The sequence below is a fragment of the Pithys albifrons genome, chromosome 9 (genome assembly GCF_047495875.1).
Source record: "Pithys albifrons albifrons isolate INPA30051 chromosome 9, PitAlb_v1, whole genome shotgun sequence".
Lineage (NCBI taxonomy): Eukaryota > Metazoa > Chordata > Aves > Passeriformes > Thamnophilidae > Pithys > Pithys albifrons.
The window spans coordinates 29,347,531-29,369,680 of record NC_092466.1 but is presented as its reverse complement, the minus strand read 5'-3'; the positions used below and the strand labels follow the sequence as shown (position 1 = coordinate 29,369,680).

Sequence of the window (22,150 nt, the reverse complement as noted above, 5' to 3'; positions counted from 1 at the left end):
AGCGTGTGCTGCATACTCCTGGGAAATCAAAATATAGGGCTCTTCATTAATAGTGAAAGCACATATAGCATTCATCAGTTATTATTGATGTCGAAAGTGCACACATCACACATGCATATTTTAAAGTCTGGAGGCTCACTAGCTTGTTTCTCAGAGGACTGAAGCACATGGCACACGGTGTGCTTCCCACTGCACCCTGATGGACAGAAGTGGGGAACAGGAGAAGAAATCTTCCCCTTTGGCCTCTTCCTCTCCTCACTTTGAGCACAAGCCTTGCCTGAATACTGACCTCATACTAGAAATGCCGAAAGCACTGCATCAAACCCAACTAGCTCTTCTTGATATTGAGATTTATTAGTTTATTGGGTAGCCTAACTACATACCTTGAAATATGAGCTTGGAAATTGCATTACTGCCATATGTGAGGAATACAACAGTTAACATCCACCCCATTCTAATTAATGGTTTTCTATTCTTTTCGAGATAGCTATGACTATTCATAAATCAATTAAATTAAATCAGTGGCATATTCTCTTAGGCTGGTTTTAATGGCTTAGAAGGCAAACAACTTTAGTGCATGTGATTACATTTCTTTTAATGTAACAAACTTTGTCAGCTGTACCAAAATAGCTTTTCTAAGGCAAAACTATTCTCTCCATCATGTTCAGATGAGTCCAGAAACATTCCGGTGTTACATTACAAAGGGGGCACATGTGCAGAAGAAGAGAATATTGCTCAGTAAGGCAGATGAACCCAGGAAATGGAAAGCACATATGCAACTCTTCTCTATAGCAACACAGTACTATTTCCAGAAAAGTTTTCTTTCTTTCTAGAAAATCTTTTGCAATACAAGAACTAAGAACTAGTAGGAAAACACTCATGGTAGAAAAAAAAAGTAGTATCTTAGTTCCCAGGGTTACTATATTTCCAGCTCCTTTCTCCCCTAACACTCATAACCTGCATCAATTAAAAATGCTTTACTGAGGGTTTGTGGTTGTTTCATTTAGTGATTTTTTTGTTTTGGTTTGGTTTCGTTTTTTTTTCCCATACACAGGAATAGTTTCTAAATCTCCTTATAAAGATATTTAATTTTTAAAGCCTTTTCTTTAAATGGCAAGTTTATAGATTTTCACCTGATGTCAAGGCATCTATAACCATTTTAGAATGTATTAGCACAACTTGTATTTCAGCAGATGAAATACCATCCTATTTATCAGTTAAGGTGTTAAGAGTGTAAGGTGAGAGAATGAATGATCTACTATCATGAATACATTTATAAAAGGGGTGGCTCTTTTAGATTTGGTAGATTTGAATGGAAATGTCATGAGAAAAGCAACGAGATTAAAAGTGTTTGCAAGATGATGGAGCTCACTAACCTGAGGCAAAACAAACCCAAACAAAAATATTAATATAATACATTTCAAAAGGACAGACTCAACAAACTTCAAGAACTGGAGTAAAAAAATCTCTTGGGGTATTGCTTTAAAAGACAAAGGGCTACAAAAGGGCTGACAAATCCTGAAAGAAACCATATCAAAGACACATATGCAAATTATCTTAACATGAGGGAGTATAAAAAGAAGGTGGAAGAAGGCAGAAATCATTAAGAAATTATACTGCCAGCAAAAACTCTTTCAGGACCTACAAAACCAAAGACATTCTTTTTCTTGAGAGATTTTAAAGAGTAGTGCCACCATTAGCCTAAATATGCATTCACATTACGAAGGCATGAGAACTGTACAAATGCACACGAGAGAAAAGGCCAGAGAGTGAAAAACAAATCCTCCTCACAACACCAATGAATTTAGCTTGTATGATTAAAGGTGTCACTCCAGAAAGCCATTTATGTCACCCTCTGACTGAAGTTCCAGTGTCCAGAGAAGAGCTGGCAAAAAGATACATACCTGTACCCCAGCTATCCCATACAAACTTTGATTTCTTAATTTATGGCTAATTTCATCAGCACAACATGAAACAGATGACTGTAAACTGAACTCACCAAAACTGAAACTCCTACCTTCACAACCTACAGCACAGGCATGTTCAGCCTTTATTCTCACAAAGAACAGTTGCTGAATGTTTTTCCAAGAGATCACCTTTTGAATTGCTTGCATGAAACTGAACTTTTAGGCTATAGAAGGTATGATCTCTACTTCATTTTTATAGCAGGCTGTCAATGCAAATCTTGGAATGTGAAAGATGGTCCACCTAAGTGGAGAATAGTGCCAGGCACAGCATAGTGACACTGCTCAATGTCAATCAACCAGCCATGGCTCTGGGAGGACAGCTGGGCAAGCATCCTTCCTCTGCCCCATCTGGAAACTTCCTTTCTTTTCCTGCTCCTCCCTCTATCCAAAATAATCTAAAGAAATAAACAATTCAGTGCATGTTCCTCATACTCACAGTCAGCCTGCTGAACATCAAATACATGGCAATGAACAGAAGGTGGGAAAATTACTTTTGCTGTCAGGTGGATGAGAAAATCCAATGCTGAACAATCACGGTGCAAGAATGACAGAGCCACTGCTCATGTGGGATGTTGGTGAGGAATTGTGCAAGGTGAGAAGAAACCTTTTTACATGAGCAAATGAAGCTTTTCCCAACATATTGCAGATTAGCAAAGCTGGAAGCCCATGTATATGTATTGTCTGAGCTGACAGCAAGTAAAAAAAGGTACAACTTTCCCTTCTTACCAGTCAGTACATGGACTTTCAGCTTCAGCTCATGGTTTCAGGAATGAACTTAATGTGATTAAGTCTTTACTAATTATAGGTAGTTGTGTGAACTCAATTTATTTGCTTTTTCTGGCTTCAGGGATGCTCTGAGAGAGACCTTCTGACTCTGGATAAATTGAAAACCTATGCATTACATTGACCTGTAACAGAACAACCCACAGGACTTTTATAATAAAGCCCACTGTTACACTAATGACTCTGGCCAGCACAGATAAATGATATAAAATACAAGTTATTTTGCAAGGGGTTGGTTTTGGTTTTTTTTCCAGGCAGCTGCTTCATTGACAAATGTCATGAAGATATTTACACATTTTCAGGTTCTACCTGGCTTTAAGAGTGGGTTTTTTAAAATATTCTTTTGACAAAGATATATACCACAGGGGCACATGATAGTCTGTGTTTTTTCAAAAGAGCAAACATAGCAAGTAGGCAAACACATGAAAAAGTATATTAACATGGAAAAAGAAGTTTTCCACTGTAGGTCAGGAAATATATGCCTGTTGCAGTGGAAAAGAATTATTAATGCTTTCGCAGGAGTGAAATTCAAATAGATGAGCATACTGGCCAACGTCTTTAATGGTTGTTCTTCACTCAGAATCATTTCCAAAACAGAATTCACCATGAAATTTTTCTTCTTACTCTTGCTTTAGTCTTTAGAGGTGATGGATTGAGCAGTTAAGAGATGTCTGAAGCTTTAAGGCTGTTTCTATTTGATTTGCTATAGTAGTAATTATTTTGCTTTTTTAATATCCCTCTGTATTATATTGTATTATCAGTTCATATAAGACATTAAATCTGCTACTGCAGAGAGAAACAATAGAAATATAAATATCCTATTGAGCAAAAATCTTCTATTACTGCGTTTTGCACTGTTTATCCCTTAGGAGTCAAGTAGAAAATATAACCCAACAAAATAAGCCATAGGTACTATCCTTGTAATAAAAAGAAGCCTCATGTTACAACAAAGAAGATTTAAGTCACAGGCCAGTGTGGTTTAATGTATGCAGAAAACATACAGCCACTCTATGGGCAGCCACTGAATAACCGATATTAATATGAGACAATCTGCCCCAAAAGGTGACTCAATCTGAGCTGAGACGAGACTGAGTATCAAACAGCAGATTTAAAACCCTTCCTGTACATTTTGATGGGCTGTCATGAGGGATGTTACTCTTACTAGATATTCATCCTTTCAAAGCAAAAGAAAAAAAATAATAAAAAGATTTTATTACCTGCACAGATGGCAGATTTTGCTAATGTTATATCCAAATAATTTTCTTCTCTAAACTGTGCATGCATCTGAATTTTAATGCTTCAATGCACCTAAGTCACAGAATTTCTCCACAACATGAACAAATGAAGAGATGCTATGATATAGGTGTCATAAAAGTCAAGTTGGAGAGGTATGGAATCACAAATCTCTTGGTTTGCCATTGATCTCCAATATAAGTCACATTTTTTAAGGGCAACTGGAGAGATGGAATGCAAGCTTGGTTTTTAGCTGTGCATTCTCATTTTTCTCTGAAAAACATCCTTGGGAAATATTTGTGCTTAGATGCTTGCCTGCTTGTTCAGTTCCAGGAGCAATTAGGATCCATTTTGAGCTGTGGTTGAGTGGCATATGCCAACATTCAGAAAGCTTTTTAAAAGGCACCAGACTCTGTGAAGCACCACTGGGCATCACCATCAACAGAAGTGAAATGAAAAGACAGACAATGGGGGTCCTAGCACTGGCAGCAGCACAGCTCCTTGTCCTGAACAGTGCCTGAAGGCAGAGGGCTGGCAAGCTCTGCCCCTGAGCACAGGCTGCAGAACATTGCCCAGGAAACTTCAGCCATGTGCTCTAAACAGGGAATGTTCTGGAAAGGAAAAAAGTTTTGAGATTTTGTCCTTGCTCATTCACTTGAATCTTTCTTACATTCCTTTTTAGCCTTTTTTTAATGGATGAACTTAATCTAGTTATTTAATGATTGAAGCTTTTGCTCACAGGCTTTAAATAATAATCCTAATAATTATTTTTTATCATGCTCATTCATACATCCCTCCTGCCAACGTGCCTGAGGTGCTGCACAGACACCACAAAACAGCAGAAATTGAACATAACAAAAGATAATCCAATGAAATATTTAAAAATCCATGTATGATATGAACAGAAAGGCTGATTTCAAATACAAGGGATTTCATGACAAAATTGCTGAAAATACAGAGCGATTCCTGCAAGGTTCTTGCTAACAACCCTATCAAATTCACTTAACTATAGCAGATGAAACCTTTGTTAACATCCCTCTAGTTGGCATCTTCCAAGTACTTTTTTTCATTTTCTTTTAAAGTATTATGAGATTGTTTATGTTTTGTATGCAACACAGAAAATCTATCGTTTTTGATACCTGCAGTGCAACTATAATATGGTCATTTCTGGCCATCATCTTTAAAGCAGCTGAACTGACAATATGCCATATAAGATAAGAAAATATTATTACTCTGTTATGCTGAAAGAGAACTGAAAGAGGGAAGGTTAAGCTTGCCATGATCAAACAAAGTTTGTGCTAGAAAAAGAATTTGCACCCATGTCTTCCAAGTGCCAGACTATCACCCCAACTAAGCTGCAGGAAACCTTCACCTGTCACCAAAACACAAGAAATTTGGGGATTAAGATGCAAATGAGGAAATCCCAAATCATGAAACAGCTGCAAACTTAAAGGGAGACAAAGGATGCATTTGTATGCAGTCATACAATCAGTTGGGTTGGAAAAGACCTCCAAGATCATCAAGTCCAACCCTTCGTCCAACTCCAGTCCCTTTACCAGATCATGGCACTCAGTGCCCTGTCCAATCTCACTTTAAAAACCTCCAGGGATGGGGAATCCACCACCTCTCTGGGCAGCCCATTCCAATGCCTGATTACTCTCTCTGGAAAGAATTTTTTTCTGCTCTCCAACTTCAATTTCCCCTGGCAAAGCTTGAGCCTGTGCCCCCTTGTCCTATTGCTGAGTGCCTGGGAGAAGAGACCAACCCCCACCTGGCCAGAACTTCCCTTCAGGTAGTTATAAACAGTGATGAGGTCACCTCTGAGCCTCCTCTTCTGCAGGCTAAACACCCCCAGCTCTCTCAGCCTCTCCCCACAGCACTTGTGCTCCAGTCCCTTCACCAGCCTTGTTGCTCTTCTCTGGCCCTGCTCCAGCCCCTCAATGTCTTTCCTGAACTGAGGGGCCCAGAACTGAACACAACACTCAAGGTGTGGCCTCACCAACGCAGAGTGCAGGGGAAGGATCACTGCCCTGGTCCTGCTGGCCATGCTATTTTTGATACAGTCCATGAATGCTTATGTACAGATGCCTGTCAAAACATCCATAGCATGTGCAAATGTTAAGGATCAATTTGATAAAATCTTAAATTTAAACTCTTTTGAATCTGCAAACAGAATACTTCTCTATGTCCTATTTTTTGTGCATGATTGTTAACCTCTTGTCAGATGAGCTCTCCAAAACCCGAGTTTCAGAATATCTGTGCAGCTATTGAACTGCATGTAGTCTGCTTGTTAACAAGAAATGAAGCTGGAATGTAAGTCACTGGTAATTAAACTCATAATTACAAAAGCAAGGTCAGACGGCAGATCCAAGAGCTGTTTGAAAATGTAGTAAGACAAAAAAAGAGCCAATTCACACGTAATAATTCTGCCATACTTGGCAGACTGACCCATTAGAAGACTCCTCAGCTGCATACAGTACTGAAGGCAAATATTAGAATAATAAATGCAAATTATTTGGGTTGAGATGAGTATCTAGATTTCTATTTCAAAACAGAAATTGAGAACTATTCATTTACAATTTAGAACATAGATCACAGCTTCCTAGCGTGAACTCCACAGCAGTTGCCACCAGCACATTTGCAGAAATAGCCTTCCCGTTTTTGTTTGTTTGGTTTTTTTGGTTTTGTTTTGTTTTGTTTTGTTGAACTGTATCTCACTCCTCTGCCCCTTTGTGGCCAGGAAATCTGCTTCGTCTTCCCCTGTCCTGCCTGTGAATCTCCAAGAACACAGAAACTCTTAGATAACCACGACACTGCCTTTGTTCCATTGTTGTAAAATTGGGGCAGAGAGAAGATGAGAAGTACAGGAGGTAATTTGGACAGAGGGATTAGAGAAGCAGCATTAAAAGGGGAGCAGAAGTACCAGCTGTGAGCAACCAAAAATGGAGAACTGCAAGGGAAGGTTCACAATATTTTCTGCCAGTCTTGACCTCCTGAAGGGGCAGAAGTTTTGGTGTGGGCCTCAAACTCCACATTAAGACCCTCCCCACCACCTTGTCACACCAGGATGAGTGATGGGCACACAGGACATGTAAGGAGCAAGATAGCATGTGCTGCCATGCCAAACCAGAAAGCCAGTGCCTCCTCCTGTTCACTCGCTTGTGATGAGGCCCTTGAGGCTTTGGGAAAACCCAAGAAGAAAGATATTTGTTCTTTTCAAGATAGGCACATATCTTACACGGGATTTGAGCACCTGGATTCCACAGCACTTGGGAACCTGCTTGGGATTTAGGAAGTGTCTGTCAGGAAACAGAAAAATACAGGTGACATATCAAAGCAGCTTTCTGTCATGCCTCCTGCTCTGGATACGTCATCTTTCTGTGAGCCACAGGCAGCCTCTAAAACTCATGGAAGGGCAGAATACTCTTGTGAGACTTAACATACCAGATTTAAAACAAAAAAATATTCACCTGTGAGCAGGCTTTCATCTGATATTGTGATTCTAAAAATCTGCCTTCCAACAGTTCAACTTTGTTTCAGTGAATGTCTCACCAAGGCCCTTCTAATAAATATCATTTATGATTTCTATGACACACTTGTTTTGCAGTGAAATTGTAGAGGAATGATCACTGGGTTGATTGACACCTAGTTATTCAATCAAACGTACTTCTATTCTGCTAGTCACAGGCCACACATGCCAAATTTGATGCTGAAACTACTTCTGTTAAGCATTTTGTAGAGGCCTTGGGAAGAAAATCAGTCTTGTAATGAAAATCTTAACTATGTAGCAGCTACTGCAGCACCATAATACTTATTTCTCTCCTGCTGGCAATTTAGCAGTAGCAGTACTGAACACCAGAGGACTTCTCTATGGAGAGAGAGATAACAGCACACATTTACTGAAAGGATGGGGGTTGTTTTTTCTTAACAATGAAAGTGTACACAGATGGATATGGTTGCTCTCAGTTGGTAGGCAAGTTTTCAGCTGTAACTCATTGTGCCTCTTTGGGTTGGAAAAACAGATTTCACATAAGTATTCCTTTCTGGATTCAGGAAAGCTATAAGGTGGACAAGCTGAGGGCAACGTTAAAGAGGCAAAAATAGCCACTTCATGTCATATGATGCTGAAGCCAGTTAGTACTGAGAGCCAAGACACAAGGCCATGATGAATGCAGGTAGGGCAGTAACTTACTTTCTCAGGAAAATAATGTGCTCTAAATATGACAAAACATTTTGTAAGATGTTTCTCCTGAAGAGTAGGGACATGAAAATATCTTCATCATAGTTTAGAGATGAATGAAGAGAGATCCTGTTTCTTTACCCCATCTCCTCTTTCCTAAGGCAATCACAGTTTTCGTCTGAAAAGGGTTAGTCCAGGTCTCTTTCAGAACAGCAGCACCTTGGGGAGATTATGCAAACTTTGTAAAATAGCACTAGGCAAGCCAAGCCAGCCTCCTAACTGTATCAGTTGTGCCAACCCATGATCAACTAAAACAGCTTTCTGAGAGCTCCATTTCAGAGTACCTCAGGAATGATTTGGGTACCCCAGCCACACCATCCAGGACCACTTTTGACGTCTCAGGCAATATGAACAATCCATATTGTGGCTGACAACACCTGACAGAGACCCCTGACCTTATAGCTAAGTAGCTGGAGCACAAGCAGTGAACCTTATGGCACCTTAAATTACTTTTGGCATTTTTGTTTTAGCACCTGAATGACTTTGCTGATGTTTTCAAATCACAATAGAGTGCTTTCTTCCTTCTGTATCCTCACTTTGTACAAGGGGATAACAGGAACTCGCAGCTGCCACCTCTAACAGTAGGAGGGTACCTGGTTTCTTTGCTCATGAAACAACACCGAGCAGTTCCTTTACCCAAATAACTCCTCTCCTCCTCAAGATTCTTAGAAATGTCCTTTCATTTTAAGAAGAAAGGAAATCAAAACTCCTTGTAAATGTTGTAACAGCTCAGTCTCAAAGGCCTCCTATAAAAATTCATAGTTCTGCTCTTAAACCTCTGTCTTTTCATTGGAGATTCCTCATGTAATTACACTCCAATTTTGTCCTCCTCTGAACTTTGCTGAGTTTTGGGAAGTGCTAATTAGCCCAAACAGAAAATTTCTTCTGCAGTGAAAGAAATAGAACTTTCATAATTTTTGAAGAATGTCATTATTCAAGCTTTCTGGATAGCTATTTGTGTCTTGGTTTACAAGAGTAATTTATTCATTGAGCTTAACCTTTTCCCAAGTACAACCAGGCCTCACACACAGTTTTATTTTATATAGTTTCTCATGTTATTTTCAGAAATTAATGAAGTACGTATTTCTATGATTGTTAAGAACCACTTGTTTTGGCCAAACCAACAGAAAATTAATTTAAAAATAAAGCTTGCTCTGGTTTTGGGCAGGTTTTATTATTATTGTAAGACTATATCCATAGAAAGTGTTACATCATCTGCAAGTACACACTGAAAAGCTAAAAATTGAAAATTCTGTTAAACTCATGTTTATGAGAAATGCACTTAGGCATGTCCTTCTGTGCAGATACCACAGAAAAGGCAAAAGCAGCTTTTAAGTACCAGCCTCACTCCAGTGACAATGGTTCTGTTTCAGGAAGTGAGCACAAACATTCAGTCCCAGTCTTTCCAAAGCAATCCTAAAGGAGACCAACAGCTTAACTGTGTCACTCTCTAGCACCTGAAACCCTTGGCTCAGAATTTTCTAGGAGAGTCTGTGCTGCACTGCCACCCCTTCACTCCACTGCTATCACATCAAACTTGAGTTATCAGTCTCTTACCCTGTCAGTACCAAGTGTGAAACACCAATGGCCCTTCCAGTATCCCATGCCAGTGTGAAGCTGGGAAGTTTGTCCATGTTTTGTGAGAAAAAAATGAAAACATTCTTTAGCCTTTAAATTTGCTGGAAAAAACCCCTCAAGTTACATAAATACAAAGTCAGAAATTGCCACTAAACAACCAGGAGCACGTGAAAGACCTCTCTTGTGGAAAAATACATAATTAAGTGCCATTGTCCTCTCTATGCACTTGTCAAAAGTGCTTGGGGGCTGTTGGAGTGAAGGCAGAGAGGGGGAGAGGAGAGAAAAACAGACACTGCAAATAAGCAGAGTATTTTATTAGAGAGTTCACTCTTTCCTACAAGAGTGAGTGCTCAAATGGATAATACCATCCTGTGAAATCCAGGTTTCCAGCTTCATGCTAAGAAGAGGCTCTTACCTGATGGGATTATCCATTCTCGATACTGTGAGAAATGCTGCTAAATTCGCTGTGTAAGAAGAGCACACGATAAGGGTGAAGAGCCACCAGCTTCCCATTACAATGCGCATTGCCACAGAATTGACAGTAGATTCACCCCCTACAAAGAAACAGAGAAAATAAGGGTCTCTCAGCAGCTTCCATTTACAATCCCCCTCCGTGTGCCCTGTTATGTTAAACTTTGTTGGAGGTCCCTCTCTCTTCACCCTCCAGTCCACCCTTTCACTGAGGAAAAAGCATTGCTGTTAAGATTGACAATTTAAAAGTATTTTCTCCAGTCAACCTCTTGCTCTAGACAGTGTTGTAGAAAATCATCTTTCAAAATATTTCCCTTGAGAATTATTATCAACTCTAAAGAACATGAAGAATGTTCTAAATAAAGAAAGTTGAATGGCGAGGCACAACTAATACACAGGAATTAAATAATTACAGTGCTCAGAATATAGGAATGTTCTGTTTTCAATTATTATTTTAGAACTGGGAAAAAACCCCCAGAGCTGTCCAGTGGTTTGTGTGCTATCTTTGTTGTATTTAAATCTGCACAGACCGAAGCATTAGTGTCATTACGTGTTACTCTTCACAAGATTTCACATAACACAAAGATTTCTTTCCAGCACAGCCATGCCTGAACATTGTGGGAGACTAAACTTTACCACAGAGCTGGTGCTAGTCACTTCAATATACACTTGTGATGATTATATCTTACTGCACTTACACTCATCAGGGATGCCACCCTAATGAGATGAGGGACCAAGTTTCATAGCAATAGAAAGGATTTTCCAGCCCAAGCTTTATAAGCTTGCAATCACACAGACAAAAAGTGTAGAAAAAAGTTAACAACTTACCCACATGTCAGCATTCAATCTGCCTTCTAAGAACAGAACTAACATTATAGGTATGGTACAAAAACTGTGTGGGCAGATTTTGCAAACAGTTAAAAAAGTAGCTTTGTTAATGGTACCAGTCCTACTGAATTCGGTATTATTCCTATGCCCAGAGATTCTTGAGTATAAAGTTAGTTACAAGACCACAAATAATTTTCATATTCTGGTCAAAGAGCCAAGAGACGAACTGCCTCACCTGAGTTCAAAAGCATACAAATTTCTACCTATATTTATAAATTAAAAATAAACAATCAGAAAAGGTGCTAGTTTCAGAGCTGGAGAAGTGTTGCAATTCTGCACCTAGCAGCTCTGTACTTTATTTCTACTGTAACAATTTTACCAAAGACAAAAAGCCTGCTAGTGCTTTTTCTGGACTTACTGAGAGACAGAAAAGCCATAAAAGAAAGAAATAAGCCCCCCAGACTAACCTACCTCTTCCCACTTTCCATCAGCTAGGGTAATAAAACATATTAGCTCCCCATACAAGCCTTCTCTTTAATTTTTAAACTCTCTGACCAAGGCTGACATGTGCTGCCCTGCCCTGCTTCCCCAAGGCACATCATCTCTGACGGCCTGTCAGTGGTGTGTACAGGGGGATGGGTAAGTACCTTGCTGCACAAAGGCTCCATACACCACCCAGATGGCACTGTGGAGGGTGGAGGACACAGATGGGCTGGGCTGGGCAGCGCTCTGTGCCCTCACTGCCTGGATGCGGTTCAGCACAAAGATCAAGACACCGACGATGGGGATGGCAGCGGCGATGCAGGCCCACACCGCGAAGTCGAACGGAGCAAAGAGAGAGAAGATGTTGATTTTCTCTTCAGGCTTTCTGATCAAGATCCCTACGGAATAGTCCATGTAGCGCTTGCTGAAGTCCACGACACTCTCTCGTTCAGGTGTTATAGTGATGGCTGAGATGGCCAGGTCTGCCCGCTGCGAGGCAAACACAACAGGTCAGATCTCTTCATTTCACCATGATTTTGGTCAATGTAAACCTTAAGGAAAAACTTTGTATTTCTTTCTAGAACTCATGAAAATTGTCTAAAAATAAAAACAGAATCAGTTTCACAATTTCAGCATTAGTTAATTGCACTGGTCTAGAGCAGAGCAGCGAAACATAAGCCATCAAGGTACTCTGGAACAGAAAGCATCCCCCTGAGTCCTCTCTGGGAAGAGTGCAACTTATTTAACCTTTATCCCTCACTTGTTTTCCAGAGGAGGCCTAAAACTCCAAACCATATTCACCTGGTGCACCATTTATTTAGCTTGTGTGTTTGGTAGCAAGGTGCAAAAAGCTAATGTTTGTTTTTCTCTCTGCAGAATCGCCAACTTTCCATATTCATGAGGAGACTTTCTATGACAACTGGGGAGAAGATTTTGTTTGTCTTTTAAAATGAATAAAGTGATTGCAAAAACTAGTAGCAGGAAGAATGCACCAAAGGCAACTTAGTTCCTGAAACTGCTTGGACATGAACACTTAAAATAAGTAGGTTTTACATGTAGACAGTCCTTAAAGAGTATGCAAACTTGATGAAGAATAAAATAGAAGTTAATAAATAAGATTCCCAAAGCTTTTGAAGAACTGCAGTTAGATTTTCAATATTCTTCTATCTTAATAAAAAGAGTTCTTTTCAAAAAACAGAATATGCATTCTGTTCCTTATCTCTAATTTTGCTGGGAAAGTAAACCAAATATTAGATGAGGGAGGTCTGCTTTAAAATCCTTTGGAGTCAGTGAAACAATTGGTAGCAGAAACAACTTTTGAAATATACTATAATAGATACTTTATTGCTTCAAAGAAAGCAATTGCCAAAGAAATTTAAAAGGATTCTTTACCTTATTTTTAAATCAATGAAATTCAAACAGCTTATGTCAATGCAAAATAAGGTAAAAATCCTTTATGTTTCCCAGCACCAACCAAGAACGCCCCCTTATCACACACAGTTGGCTATTGCTTTAATTGCTTCTATTTCTTCTTAAACATCTACTTACCAGATACTGAGCTGCCTATTTACTAGACAAGGAGAAAGTTTTCATTTTCAGTAATCACTCCACTGCAGAAGAGCAACATTTTCTACGAAGAGCAGCAACATAAATATTGATTCCTTTGATACTTATTCTTGATTAACATTTATCCCATGTCAGATAGCAGGACCATTAACAAAATATACTCTAATTTCATTTCCTGAGAGATTCTAAGCTACAGACTTTCCCCATTTACTTAAATGGCATTCAGTTAACTTACTCCTGGATTTGCAAGACTGTAATTAAGAAAAGAAATTTGGTCCTCTCTGTTTTAAATGAATACATAATCCTGAAATCAGTTTAAATTCTATTTCCCTATTACTAGGGCCACTTTTCCTGTTTTGGAGTCAAACAATTGATCATTATCAAAAACATTGTCACAATATGGCAGAAATAAAGTCCCGTGTACAAACAAGTAGCAAAGACTTAATGATAAATATTAAAATAATAGTAATTAATATTTTAAGCAGAATACATTATTTTTTCTCTATTTTCTATAGTTATTCCTTCACACAAATGCATGCTCTCTCTTCTTACAGCTATGTAAACACACAGATTTGCACTGATATAATATTTAATTGAAAGCAGTTGTGAGAAAATAAAACAAGAGACCCTGTACTTCCTACCCTGTATAAAGGGTCTTAAACTGCAGTTTATATCACACTCAAACCCTCCATAGCTCAGAAGAATTCTGCACTGATGCTTTCATCGTAATTCCATCTCCTGCAATTTGGAATGGGGAAAGGAGAGACACCCTTATAAAGCTTTGACATCGTACTCCAAAGGTCATAATTTTGGTGTTTTGTTATGGTTTTTTTTTCTCCTCTTGTAGGCAGCTTCTTCTCTGTGTACCTTGTTAATGAGTTCTCCAATCATGCCATTCCACGAGCTGTTTTGGAGTTGCTGTCCATATTTCCCATCAGGAGCTTGATATATTTCATACTTGAAGCCTAAATTCTTGGCAAGTGCATCCAGAACATCAATGGAAAATCCTTTATACCGTTTTGGCTGCCCAAGTATGTTCTCCGCCACCATCACAAAAGGTTCTTCCTGAGAACAAAACAATATCTTAACTGATACTTGAAACAAGCTTGCAAGTTTGCATCTCATAGCAAAATGATGTTTCCTGAGTTAATTAGGGACAAGATGGCACAGATTTTGAGATGCTCATAACCTTCTGAGACAAAAACTGTGAAGCATCCCATCTGGACACCACCTCCTCAGCACCTGAGCCTCGGGTTTTCCATAGTTCTCGAGAAGAGGCACAGAAGACAGCTCAACCTCCTCTAGCAGCTTTCTGGTGCCCACAGGACTACCTTGTCTCCGAAATATCTGCCTCTTCTCACTGATAATAAAGGGGGCACAGGGACCTAACTTGGTGTCCTAAGCAGCTGTCTAGAAAACAGATACTAAGTTAAGCACGAGTCCTAGATAGGAAGATTACGACTATCCATGCATCTCAGACTATATCAGATTTAGGACACCATCTTTTACATACAATTCTTCATCTTTTATCCAGGAGACACACTGAAATGAGCTAAAAACACTGCATTTAGCAAACACTTAAAATTTTGATAATTCAAAGAATAACCTTCATAGGTACTGCTTTTTGGAGTATTTTAATGTAAAATATGTTTTGGAGCCAAGGAAATGCAGCAGTTTGTGGTATGCTTTCTGTTGGGTTGGAATGTCCTGCTCTCCTGCAGGAGAATGCCAGGGATGTCCATGGCACAGCCACCACAGTTGTACCCTGGTACTCACACTGTCATGGATCTGCTCAACCTCTCACATCAGCTACAGCATAAATAGAGAAGAGTAAACTGGGGGCTGGAAGGAGTGTCTAAATGATCTTATGTGGTACTCACTATTGCTACCATAATTCAGAAAAAGATAATTAAAAACCACAAAAAAAATCACATTCTGCAATCTGCAGACTACAATATTTCAGACAGGAATGCATTTAAGCCCTAATTTGCCCCTAATGTAGCAGTTGGCTTACAGGACCTCTTTTACCACTCAGAATCTAAGGGACAGTAGTCCCAAAAGCATAATGATTTTTTTTGGGAAAGATGACACCTTTCTAAAAGATATAGTTTATCTCAGTGGAAATTTATGAGCTTGATGGAGGAAACACTTGATTAAATTTTACAGCCTGCAGCGTACATGAGCCAAGATTAGATTATCATAAGTGGTCCATCTGATCTTAAAATCCATGAAATACTGGAAATTGCCTATCCAAGTTAAAGCACAGTGTCTGGAATGCAACCCTGTGCACTCAGGCCCTGTGCTGGTTCTGTGCCTGGTGGGAATTATAATGCAGAAAACCAGCATAAGCAAACAAACAAATGCTCTGTCTCTCTGACAGTGCACAGCTTCACACAAAATAATAAAAGGCCATCATCCATCTTCCACGCTTATGTAACTGATCATCCAAAAATACAGAACTGAACATGATAGGCAAGAAGACTGCGGGAAGTGCCCAAAATATTCAGTCAAAGCCTTTCTATTTTGAGCATTTTGTTTCCTCAAAGAAAGATCCTTCAAAGAGGATCGTACCAAGACAGTCACCACTTTGAGTGTCACTCCTTGTAAGTCATTGCCCAGACGCCGCTCTTGGAGGCTGCCGTTCAGTCCTTTCTCAGAGTCCCACGTCGCCAGCTAGAAGAGAAAGGACAGTGAGCCTGAAGGACTTGTAGGCAGAAATCTTTCGGCATTTACATCAATATTTAATGGTAGCTTGACCAAATCCAGAGCAGATATAGAGAAGTTGAGAGATGTGTGGCTTTTTTTTAATGCAGAATCAGAATTGGTGAGATTCAGAGGAGAGACATAAACAAGCACCTTGCCTGAATGTATTTTCATTGATGCATGCAATGTAACTGCTCTGTTATCTGCGGTATTTGTCATATTAGTTCACTTAGATCACTCTGATATGACATTTCTCTTCAGTAAGTTTATATTGCGTGACAGTCCTCAGGATTATCTGTGGGTTTGCTATCCCAGATTTCCCTCTCTGCTCAGATTCCTGCCTATTTTCAAATAATTCCCTACCGTTAATCAAAGGCCAACCTTTTCTTCCTGCCACACAACATTTTTGCTCATTGATAGTCATAAATTCTTGACACAAGTTCTGTAGTGTCAAACTGTCTCCTCTCTCAGACTTTCTACAGATCCTATCTTAAACCTTATTTTCTTGCCCTACTTCTACCTCATCTCTAAAACAGTAACAGCCTGTTGAGGTCCCAGACTCTGATGAACAAGTATCTCATACCCACCACTACTTCATGCATCTGCTAGATGCACCTGGATGTATATTTTCAGGGTATCTCTCTGGAACACTACATCTAAATATTTCATTTTTCAATTAAATATATCATTTAAAAATCAATTTTACTGCATTTGCTGAAGAGAAATGCAGTCTAACTTCATAAAACAGGTAAAACAGAAAAGTCAATATTAAGTGACCTTTGGATTGTTGAAACTAAACATGCTCTTGAGCAACAGCAGCTGTCAAGACACTCTTTTTGCCTTCAAACAGAATCCACAGTGTCATTTGGTTCGGAAGAGTCATAAATAGTATCAAGTAGGAACTGTTTCCTTCTTTTCTTTCACTTCTACTCTTAAGCACCAATACTGTGCTCACATATGTGGTAGCTGTGTTGTTAGCTGAAGGCATGCCCTGTAGAAATTAAACACAGTCCAAGATCTGTGAAATATGGATTCCTCCTGCCAGAAGCTAATTTTCATGTAACAAGTCAAAACCTTCTTGGAAAGAACTTATTTCACTGAAAATGCCTATGGCTAGATGTCTTACATGATTTATTTCTGTGACTTCAGTTTTATCCTAAAGCCTCACAAATCAAATCAACAAATAAAATGTGATGGAAGAGATCTGTAGTTTTATTTTTGTTTTCTTTCACTAAACTGATAAACAGGGACCCAGAAAAGAGCAGGACATTCAGTGAATATTCAGCAACTATCACAACTGATAAAAATTATTCTATAGTCACTAAATCTGGAAAGCTGAGACACCGGCGAGGAAAGAATTAAAGTACACCTCCTTTTATCCAGATGACCTGGAGGATGGAGGAGGAGAATGAATGAATAGTATTCAGCTTTCTGATGACACACCTGAAGGTTAAAGTATCTCAGCTTAAGATTTAGTATTTAATAAAAATAAGGGAAATGTAACACATTGAAATTATTACTTCTCATGGACTGACATATTAATTCCTTCTCCCACACATTCACCTTTCAAAAACTATCATGGCCTTAGACTTGAATACCCTATGTTTCACATTCTGCACTAACTCCAGGAATTTCAAAAAATACTGGAGACATGCCAGTGCAAAACCATAAATTTATCCCTTTTACTCAAAGGGAGCAAGGCAAAGATTCCTCTTTCTTGCAGCAGGGGTAAACGCAAGGAGAAGGAGCATATATCGCTTCAGAACAGAACTCTATAGTGTTCTCTATAGAGGCACAAACTTTTCAGTCTCTAAAAAGCAAACTATGCAAGTAAAATTAATAAATGGAACATAAGAAAAAACACTTCTAGAAAGGATTTTTCCTGTGCCTTGAACATTTTACTTGTTCAGAATTGTGCCAATTTTGACCTCTACTTCTTGCTGACTGAATTTTGTTTATAGAACTGATGTATTTACTGATATGTCTATCAATTTGTGACAGCTGACCTGTCAAGATCAGTGCCTGAGAAACTAATTTCCAGCACTGTTACACACAGTGAGTACTGCCGTTACAGTCATTAGAGTTTCATTCTTTGGAGAAAGATGTACCCAATTCCTACCAGAAGTCTGAAGCCAAAGGTTACAGCACAGCCATCATCTGATAGGAGATAAAGGGCTTTTAGATCTGATTACGAAAAACAACTACCTGCAGAATCAGCACTTGCAGAATGTGTTTAAAAAAAATCAATGGTCTCTGGAACATGTATTTAATGGCAGTCTGGCTGCGAGTTTTCTGAATCTGAAGTTACTTGGTTATGTGAGTTTAAGTTTTGAAATCAGCTATTTTATGAAAGATTTTCACCTTAAACCTTCCTAGTTTCTCTTTCTGAAACAGCCTTGTTGCTCAGAATCCCAAGAGTTCCAGCCATATATCAGAAGTTAAATCATCCAATAAAGACTAACTAGAGGAAACAAATGTGACATTCAAACAACAAGCTAATTTGTTGGAAAATTCTGATTCAAGACATGCTTCTGATCTTTATCAATATTTACTGCATTTTCAGCCAGAACTGTGAGGAAAGGCTTGAAGAGAAAGTCACAATTTTAACACTGTTTTCACCCTCCAGAAGCAATTCAGGATGAAATGAACACACTTTCTCAAAATACAAGCAAAACAATTACATGATTAGACAATCTAGGAACGTCAAATGATAAAGGACCTGCTGTTCAGGACTTTGCCTGTAAGACACTGATATCTGTCAGGACCTCTACAGAAAACTTATTAGGGTTCCCGAATTTTCTTTGATAAACCAGAAGTCAAATTCTACAAAGCTGTTTCATGACTTTGTTAATTATGTAGCTGTTGGCTGCCCAACATTTACTTGACTGATTAGATCCCCAGGGGCAATCATATTGAGATGTCATGGTAAACTCACACCAGAGAATATCAGAAACAACTCCATGGAAGTGTGAGAACCCTCATCAGCATAATGAGACAGACAATCCTGCTCAAATAAATCAAGGCTGCATGAATTAAACTCTGATGTGCAAGATTCACTACCTCCTGTGAACCTGATCAATTAGGTTGAGAGCCTGTGTGCCACTTCCTTTAGGAGATGAAACCAATTATAAACTCAGTTATTTGTTACACATCTCTTTGTCTGCAAAGTCTGCATGTTCATGCTACTCACTTACATAATAATTACAGATTTGTTGAATCAGGAATTTGAATTCAGATTTTCTAACTCTGCTGTGAACACTCACACTATTCGTCTGTGGCAAATGTCTGTCTCAGGCCCAAACAAACTGAGATGAAAATTTTTCCAAAGTACTAGTAAATACAGTTGAAAATGGACATTAGCAAAGAAGTATTTAATGTTTGTATCACAGTATTGAATGTGATCAACTAAGCTATTCTAGTTTATGACACAGTAGCTACTGCCCAAATAATGCATCTCACTGCTATCTAACACCATTTTAAGCATGACACCATGCTAACTAAACATGATTTACTTTTCAGGGAAAATGTGATTTCTATAAGAAATAAAAAATTATAATTATCAGCAGATGTAAAGTAATGTCTGAAATGGTTACAACCTATTCAGAGCATAAGTCTTCTCTTTTACCAAAACCTGGAAACTTCTGTCTGGCAACTCCTATGGAGTGAAGGTTGCACTATGCAAAGACATTAAATTGGAAACCCCTGCCTTGACACTTGAAAAACTTGTAAGGGAGAGGAAAGAGACTGCAAGGCAGGCAGTTCTCATGCTATGAGCCAGAGGCACCCAGACAGACCGGAGCACATTTTCTGTGAATATGAAAGCTGTTAAATATATTAATATATGCCAATCTAATAATGCTTTTAGATTAAAGTTGAACTGAAACAGATTTCACTTCAGTGACAACCTGCTTTTTAACCTTGAAGTCAACACAGTGTATATCAAGTATGGTGTTCTTGTACCATTGATGCCTCACTCCCTTTGCCAGTCTTGCAATACAGCTAAACACTTACTGAAAGATTTATAATTTGAAAGCAGATTTTCAGTGAACATGATAAGAAAAAATAACCCAAATAATCAAAACATAAGCAAATTAATGTTTGTAGAAAGGAAATATGAAAGAAGGCAGTGGCCCACTAAATAAATGGAGCAAATTGGACACTCCTCTGTTGCAGTTCTCTGAGGTAAAATGAAATTCATTCAAATACTAAAGCAAATTCATGCCTACTGAAAACATTTAAGTCCACTATTCCTTTTTAAAAGCAATATAACAGTAATCTACAGAATTTGCTGTCCTTCACAACAAGGTATTAGCAGGACTCTCACTTTGAATTATGTGTCATTGTTAAAGAACTGATAGGATCCCCGAAACAGCATTTCCATTTTTATGAATGGATTTGCCTGGAAGGCATTAAAATATTTTCATTTAAAATATGGAATCATAATTAATACAAATTTAAAAAGCATTCTGGACTCTGCTTTTCTGTAATCCCCAGTAACATAAAACATGATTAGAAAATAAAAAGGTATCAATTCTCATACTTGCAAGCAAATCCAAACATTGACACAATTTATTTTCATCACAGCTACGTAACTATTAGAAATATTCTAACATTTCTACTTCAAAGCATAATCTTACAGTTATTATTAGGGATAAGATAGTGGAAAAGATCACTAGATGAACTCATTTAAGCTATCATCCAGCATGACTTGACCTTGTTTGCAGTGAAATAACAGCAATTCATCTTGCTGTTATCTCTTCAGATATTTATTCTACACTGATATTCTGCATTTGTTTATATAAAAGATGTATCTTGCTTCCAAACATGCAAAGTGTGATTGGAATACCTATGTACCCACAGCCACAGAGCCACTGAGAACTCCGAAACATAATAAACTTACAGAGCAGAGCACTGTGAACCGAGTTTCAAATGGTCCATAAACTCTCAGTCTTTTGGGTGAAAATTTTATTCCGCCCTGTTCCATGCTCAAGATGCTCTCTTTGCCATTAAGGGCCCACAAAAGGATTGCATCTCCATGGCAAAAGTTCAGAGGAGAGCAGGGAGGTCATGGAAAGCTGCTATCTCCCATTCCTAATACTTCAGCAAACAGTCTGCATCATCCACCTCCTGGGACAGTAAGCTCTTTAAAGGCAATGACTTACCAACATGAAGTTAAAAAAGTGGAGGACAGGGAAGAGCTGCCTCCCCTGGGACTGCTGTGCCATTGGTGCTTCTACAGGAGGACCCTGCTTTTCTCTGCAGGACAGTGAAGGACAAAGGTGTGACTGTTGATGCTTGAATATGCCTTTAAGAATGTGAGCTCTTCAGAGAGAAGAATGCCATTTATTCCAATTTTAGTGGAAATTTAACTTTTTTACAAATTTATGGTGCTATATCAGTGATAGTAAAATTTCTCCAGAGAACCACAGGAAGATGAGCATGAGGCAGTAAGACCTAAAAATTAACAGGTCATTCTGGAAAAAACTTGACTGCTTTTTCAATAGTACTGCAGAATTAATAGGTAGCTGAAGAGAAGAGCACAATATGCTTGTATCTGAATTTTACTTTTAGGTCACACAGGGTCTTGTGAAACCTCACAGAGGAAAATCTGATTTTGTTGCCATGATATCACATGATTTACTAACTAGCTTCTAAGCAACAATGAAGAATGATGTATCAAGACGAGGAGTAAACTGAGGTAGCTTAGAACAAGTCAATATTAATATTTTCTTTACTTAACAGTTTTTTTAATGTTTTGGAATAGAAAATAGGAAATTACTAAAATGAAAATACCTATGATACAAAGATATCTTAAAACTGAAAGAGTGCTGAAAATAAGTCTGGTGAGCACAGTGAGAAAAATAAATGGAAGTTATAAGAATTCAGACATGAAACAATAATATGCATCTTGCATAACTAGAAGCAACCACTGATGGAACAGAAAAATGGGAAATAGATACTTCAACTGGAAACAGAAATTAATGTTCAAAAATGGTGCAGGGTGAGCTGCAAATGATGGTGAGCCTGTAAAAAAGGGTGGCTACAGAAGTACCAGTGTGGTTCGGGACTCCAAATGTCTCACGGCATAAGCTGCACAGAGAGCAGTCAGAACACAGCTGAGAAGAATATACAGTCTTAATACTGGGTTTAGCATCTGTCTGAACAAGATTTAGTCATGTTGGAAGAAAACCAAGGGAGAACAGGACAAATACTACTGGGATAGAGGATTCAGTTTGTACAAAAACAATAAAAGATGCAACTGTGAATATTTATGATAATAATGACGAAAAAATGGGAA

The 22,150-nt window shown here is 38.6% G+C and overlaps 1 protein-coding gene across 2 annotated transcripts in view; it reads right to left on the bottom strand.

Moving 5' to 3' along the window:
• GRID1 (glutamate ionotropic receptor delta type subunit 1) overlaps positions 1-22,150 on the bottom strand; it is a 492,238-nt gene that overhangs the window by 38,629 nt on the left and 431,459 nt on the right. For both annotated transcript variants that reach the window (XM_071563483.1, XM_071563482.1), the window contains exons 9-12: positions 15,721-15,822; positions 14,017-14,214; positions 11,748-12,072; positions 10,217-10,355 (exon numbers count right to left, since the gene is read on the bottom strand). In XM_071563483.1, coding sequence (XP_071419584.1) covers positions 10,217-10,355; positions 11,748-12,072; positions 14,017-14,214; positions 15,721-15,822 — 764 coding nt within the window. The remainder of the gene's footprint in view (positions 1-10,216; positions 10,356-11,747; positions 12,073-14,016; positions 14,215-15,720; positions 15,823-22,150) is intronic.